Raw genomic sequence first — 6,874 nt, 5'->3', positions numbered from 1 at the left:
CCTGATTCGAATCATGATTTATGGTTCGCTACAGTATTTTCTCTCACAAAAAATACATGTAAATCAAAAATTGTTCGAATCACATAATTTGAATCCTCCAACCAAACATCCTATTAGTCTAATTATGGTTGAAATTTTTGGTTTGAGATTAGTTTTATTGTTGACATTTAGTTACATCACGGGCTAAAATTTGAAAAAAAGTGATGAGAAATTTTCTGAAGGACCTTCTCTAATACGTCAACGTACCGGTAAATTAGATTTTTTATCCGTCAAATCTACGTAAAATCATGTAAAATCAAAAATACGCAAATCTAATTATTAGAAAAATTTAACATACCAGTACACCAGACGTACCAGAGAATCTCTTATTTTCTTAAGAATGATAAATTAGTAGTTTAATTTTGTTAAATTTGTTTCTGTCATAATTTTGTTAAACTTTCGGCTAATTCATTTTTATGAATTTTACGGGTTGATGTTTTTAAAATTAATATGAAATAAAATTTTATTATTAATAAAAAATTTAACTGTCAACTTTTTCGGTTACCGTTGACAAACAAAGACGGGTATCTATGTAACTTTTCTAATTTCAAAATGAATTTTATGTAAAATGAAGGGCCCGTTTAGTTTGCTGATTCGAGATTAGATGTGACTTCATCTGAGAGTTTTTTACTATAGTAAAAAAGTTATATGTGACTATTTCTGAGAGCTTTTTACTATAGCAAAACTTGAATCGGTGAAATGAACGGAGCCTTAGTTAAAGAATAAACGTAATGTGTCGGTTGAGTAAATATGACTTCTTCTAGGGCATGTTTACTAAATACAAAATCATAAAAATAAAAAAAAGTAATGAGAACAATAATGAGATTGGAAAGAAAAGTAAAGAAATAAGGATGAAGACGGTTGATTTCCTTTTTAGTGTTTACCTTTTTTTTTTTTGCTCGTACAATTTTACTTATCCATTTGATGGTATAATAGAAACTATCTAATTCCATTTTAAATGTTTATTAAATTTAGAAACAGGATTCTCTAATATAGTGCCAGATTGATGTGCCAATGTAAATTTTGACATTTGATATATTTAATGGTAAAATTGACACAAAATATTACAAATGCTAAATTTGACACTTGATTGTTATTAATTGAGTTATTTTTTCCATTTAAATCATAACATTCTTATTTTTTAAGGATATTTTAATATTAAAAGTTTACTATTACAAATTCCTGAACTTAATAGTTATGACAAAAGGCATGTATTAGAGTACAAAATAAAATAACACATCAAATATGTCATTTCCACACTTTCTAGTGACAAATATAATATTATTAATAATTGAATTGAGAACTATTCAATTACTTAAATATCATTTTATATAATTAAAATAATTGGTTTATAACATGTGAACCTAATATAAGTAAATTTGATATTCATTTATTTGAGCAAAAATCAATATCAAGGAGGGTAGAAAATGACATTTCATTTTCTTTTTTCCTATAACTATATTATTATGGGGCTCACTAAAATTTCCATTCATATTTTGTAATTAATAAAGTAAACACATGATTAAATCAGAAAGATAATCATTCTTTTTTTTTCCTTCCCTTTACTACAAAGTAAACGCGCCTCAATATTCAAACAAAATTTGAATTACCAATTACCTAATCACCACTCTCGCTCTTCTATTTATTTATTTTCATAAAACAATTTAATTTGTGCTTATCACGTTGTGGTTGGTAGGTAGAGGAAAATTGAAAAGGTTATACAGGAAATCTTCTCTTAGCAGATCTTGATATGCTGCATGGATAACGTTCAAATTAAGTCAAAACTAGATACATCCTCTCACCAAAAAAAAAAACCTAGATATATCTAATTACTCTTTTTTTTTCAAAAAAAAGTTATTGCAATATTCATTTATAAAAAGTGTTTGCGATATTGGACTAAATCCCTACAAAATTGCTTGATTTGATCTGTCTAATGGCATTAGGGGATTTAGATGAGGTGAAATTTAAGTGAGAAGTTGTGAGTTTAATCTCGTTTTGTATATTAAAAAAAATAAAAATAATTATTTTTTTTAAAGGAAATATATTAATGGGTTTTTAGAAAAAGAAATGGAAAAAGAAGGCGCTGACTATTGTAGTTGATTTGATTTCTTGGTGCCAATTACTCTCTCCTTTTTCTTTTTGCTGGAAAGTGGGAATGATGAATATCATTATTTAATAGAGTCGAATTATTTGAATAATTTTTTTTAACCAAAAACTTATTTGAGTAACTGGGCAATAGACGGGCACAAAATTTATCCACTAAGTGACAAGACAACCTTTTGATCATGAAGAAATTAATATTACTCTAAGTTATTTCTTTTCTTTTTCTTTGATAATTAAGAGACCATTTCTCAGATCAACAATGCAAAAATAATTTTCTAATTTAGGATTTGACACTAAACCATCTCGTTACATTATGAAAAGCAAAATCTTAGAAGTTTCCCATCTACGAAATTAACAAAAGGTTATGTTTTTAAATTTCAACCGAAATAAAATGTTTTGAGATTTTTATTTTATATTTTTTTAGAGTAATCTGCTTTGATAACTGAAATGTACATATGAACAAAGCCGTATGATTTTATTTTATTTTATTTTTTGTTGATGTGATGTGGCATTAGGAATTTGGAAAGAAAGTGGATAAAGAGACAATACCTCGTTCACTTTGTGGATTCGAGTGTTTAATTCGAGTTGAGATTTGATATTTTTTGAGATATTTTCACTGTAGCAGAAAAAGTTAAATGTGACATTTTCTGAGAGCTTTTTACTATAAAAGGGCCCGTTTAGTTAGTTGATTCGAATTTTTAATTCGAGTTGAGATGTGATTTTATGTGAGTGTTTTTTACTGTAGCAAAACTCGAATTCTAAACTCAAATCAGCGAAATGAACAGGGTCTTAAAATTGAAAACTCGAATGGGTGAAACGAATGAGGCCTTAATAATCAACTGCCAATATTGCTTTAAAAAATAAAAAAAAACTGCCAATTTTTTCCCACTTTTTACCCCTAACATGTAACTTCGATGAAACTCTATTATTATTATTATTATTATTATTATTAAAGGAACTTCCAACAAACTTATTAAAGGAAATAAAAGAATAATGGAGAATTTTTACAGCAGGATATACCCTTTTTAAACTGCTAGTAGAAACTGTAATTTTAAAAGTTGAATCAATATTTCAACGAATTGATTTGTGATTAGAGTTTTTGTATCTTGCACTGCAATTTTTCAGGGTGAATCCTCAATATCAAACAATTAAAAACTTAGATCAGCAACAAAAAAAATAAAAACTTAATCCATGAATTAAAATAGCAGTTATTAGTTGGTGGTAAGTCCGTTTATCTTAATTATAAGTTGATAATTCGAGTCAACCTAAGCCCCACTTAAAAATGGTGACATTATCTCTTCTCCTTATATATATATAAAAAAAAAATAGCAGTTCTAAGAGATAGTTAAAAAATCTCTTAATGGAGAATAAAAGCCTTCCCCACTGATTTTTCAGACCAATTATCGTATACATATTTCTAAAGTTAAAAGCAATTACTCTTGATTTATATAGAATACCTACAAAAATTAGCACAATGAAGTACATTGCTCAAAATAAATAAAGTCTTGTTTATTTTATGACTCAACTCATATTATTACAGTAGTTTCTCTCACATAATTTTAAATTTAATTTTTTTATTATAATATTTTTCTCTCACATATCCAAACTAAATTATAATTTGAGTTGTGCAAATTTTCTTGTTCAGAAAGAGAATACAATTGGATTATAGCAAGTATAAGATACTATGTACTAGCTTGGGTAAAAGATAAAAATGGATAACGAATGCTTAACTTGATCTCAAGTGTCTTTGCGTCATATTAATTAGTAAGGACCCGCACTTAGGCTCTATATAGTTTTTATTTTGAGACTAACAAACAGAAAGTTATTGAACACTTGTGATTGCTCAACACGTAACTGGGGGTAAAATTTCTAAACCGTTAAATGCTTTTCAAGAAATCGAAAATGTCAAGTTTACATATTATTTGATTCTAATCTAATCCAAAATTTAAAAACTAATAAACTATGCAACCTTAGATGTCACCAACCATAAAAGTCGGATTTTTTATTTTATTTTATCACACTCAAAAAGGAAAAATAAAAAGGATTAGAGCAAGTATAATAGATTGTGTACTAAATATGGTAAAAAAAAAAAAGATGTATAAAGAATGTTTAAACTAATCTTAAGCATTTTTCCTTAGTAAAGACCACAGCGCACACATGTTACATGTGACAGCTATCAATCTTTTGAGATAAAATAGTCAAGATAGGGTAATTGTGCAGTCTAACAACGTCTGGGGATGGTTGTAGGTGATCATTTATAAGAAATGATATCACCTCTTAATAATATGAGGCCTTTTGAGGTGAACACAAGAATAAAACCGTATGGATTCAGACTCAAAGCGGACAATATCATATTATATAATTGTATGAGTCATTACATTCTAAATGCTTCATCTTATTGTGAGACCAACAACCAGATACTTACAACTGTTTTTCAAGCTATTAATAGTAAAATTCCTCGAAACCCTCAAGTTAAATGTAATTTAATTATAATGTAATAAAAAATTTATAAACACATCGAACCATCCATTTCACCTACTATAGAAGTTAAATTTACATTTTATTTTCATGCTAATAAAAGGATTAGAACAAATATATATTAAACAAAAAAATATAAATGTACTAGCCTAGTATCACCCGATTGATTTTACCTTGGCAACTAGGGTAAAAGAAGGAAAACACATTAATAATACTTAACTAAGAAAAACAACCGCACACGTACGCTTAGTTTGGTAATACTTTTTCTTCCTAAAATCAGCTTCTACTTGTAGCAAAAGTTGATTTTAGTATTTGGTAAATCTCCTCAAAAATGCTTTTTGAAAATTTTTTTAAGAATCTACAACCAAAATCAGAAGCAACTTAAAGACAACTTTAGCTTTTAAATTGTGTGGGAATCAGCATAGTATAATTAATGAATATACATTATATTGTAATTATATATATTATATTATAGTATAACATAATATAATCGTTATTTTTAATTATTTCAGTTATTATTTTAATAATATTATTATATTATATATCATAATTATATAATAATAGTTTTTCGTATTATATTAAATATAATAATAAATATATATTATATTATAGTATAATGTAATATAGTCGTAATTTCATAGTAATTCAACCTCATAATTTATCAAATGCTATTACACTGATTTTGAAACCAACATAGCTACTATAATTATAGTTTACTAAACACTCAGTTATTTTTTATAACAACTTCTTATTCATTTAGCACAGTTAAAAATAATTTTTTTAAAATTTAGAGCACTACCAAATTAAGTCATAATTTTCACATAATTTGTGCTGTGGGACCAACAAATAGATGCTATTGAACACTTGTGATTGCACAACACACAATCGGTGGTAAAAATTATAAACGAAAAATATTTATTATTTTTTTATCATTTTCTGCATTAATTATTTTTTATGTGGACTCAACTATTTTATTTATTTTTAAATAATAATAAATTATATTAATAGATTTTACAAAAATAACAAAAATAGTGACGCCAAGAGTGTAATCAAAACCGTCAATGCTTTTAGTGGAATCGAAACCGTCAAGTCTATAAACAGTGTAATCGAAACCGTCAGGTCTATATACGATATAATCATTAATGTAATATCTGAAATTTTAGAAACGCATGCAACCCTAGATGCCACCTACCATAAATATCAGATTTTTTTTTCATTTTTTTTTATTTTTCAAGAAACAAAAAAATAATAATAATAATTAGAAAATAAAAAGGAGAGAGAGATTGGAAGAAAAGGAAAATCCTAATTAGAAGAGGTGGTGGGGACCAGACCAAGGGCCATGATCCGATCACATAAAAGGGAACAGGATAAGTTAAAAGGATGTGGATGTCAAATGGATATTTCTGGTCACTGTCCCCGCCACGTCATCACGAACGTGTCAAACCGCGTTCCTCTCTCTCGTCCACGCCGCCACCTCCGGTGTTCTCTCTCCGCCGCACCCATACATCCCTCCTCCTTTTCTCTCTCTAAAATCCACGTGTCCTTGCACAAATACACATATACATACATATATGTAAACACACATATCTATATATATATATGTGCATATCTATTATATATATATATATATATATATAACTGCGAGCGTGTTCAAGACACAATTCTTTTTTAATTAGCAAAAAAAACAATTCTTTTTTGTTTCTCTCTTTCTCTGTCTATCCTAATTCCTAATTTCCCAAACTCTCTCTCTCTAGAAGGACACCCAACAGTCGCAACCTTTGTTGCCTCTGTTCTTCTTAACCGTCACCATCTTAAACCTACTTATCCTGCGCACCCTCTGGATAGTCTTGGCCGATTGATGAAAGCAAGGCCCGTGATTTGGAAACTCAAGAGACGACGGCGACGAATCGGAGAAGGCTAAATCCGTGACAAAAAAGGTTTCTTTTTTGGGTGGGCCGATGGAGGTCTTGGTAGGTTCCACCTTCGGCATCGACGTCTCCTCGTCCCAGGCGTACGTTAGAGAGGCCGCACAGGATAACCTCGCCGCCGTGGCTTCCTGCATCGGAGTCGGGTCGGGCTCGCGGATCTGCGCTCCGGATAAGGCTCCGGTCGAAGACTCCTCTGATAGTTCGTCGTCGATCGGAGCTCCGGACGACAGCGACGAAGAAGAAGACGACGCGTCGTTTAAGGGCGACGCCGACAAAGACGAGGCACAGAACAAGTTTCGCGGTCGGTCGTTCGGTTCTCTTGCTTC

At 29.5% G+C, this 6,874-nt stretch overlaps 1 protein-coding gene across 1 annotated transcript in view; it reads left to right on the top strand.

The window, feature by feature from the left end:
• The first annotated feature begins 6,270 nt into the window (after positions 1 to 6,270).
• The window catches only part of LOC21402762 (ATP-dependent RNA helicase DRS1), a 1,432-nt gene continuing 828 nt past the window's right edge, over positions 6,271 to 6,874 (top strand). The window contains exon 1 of the mRNA XM_024175883.1: positions 6,271 to 6,869. Within this exon, the coding sequence (XP_024031651.1) occupies positions 6,579 to 6,869 (291 nt within the window). The 5' untranslated portion in view covers positions 6,271 to 6,578. The remainder of the gene's footprint in view (positions 6,870 to 6,874) is intronic.

Source organism: Morus notabilis, unplaced genomic scaffold (genome assembly GCF_000414095.1).
Source record: "Morus notabilis unplaced genomic scaffold, ASM41409v2 Scaffold848, whole genome shotgun sequence".
Taxonomy (NCBI): Eukaryota; Viridiplantae; Streptophyta; class Magnoliopsida; order Rosales; family Moraceae; genus Morus; species Morus notabilis.
This window is presented reverse-complemented; position numbering and strand designations above follow the sequence as displayed.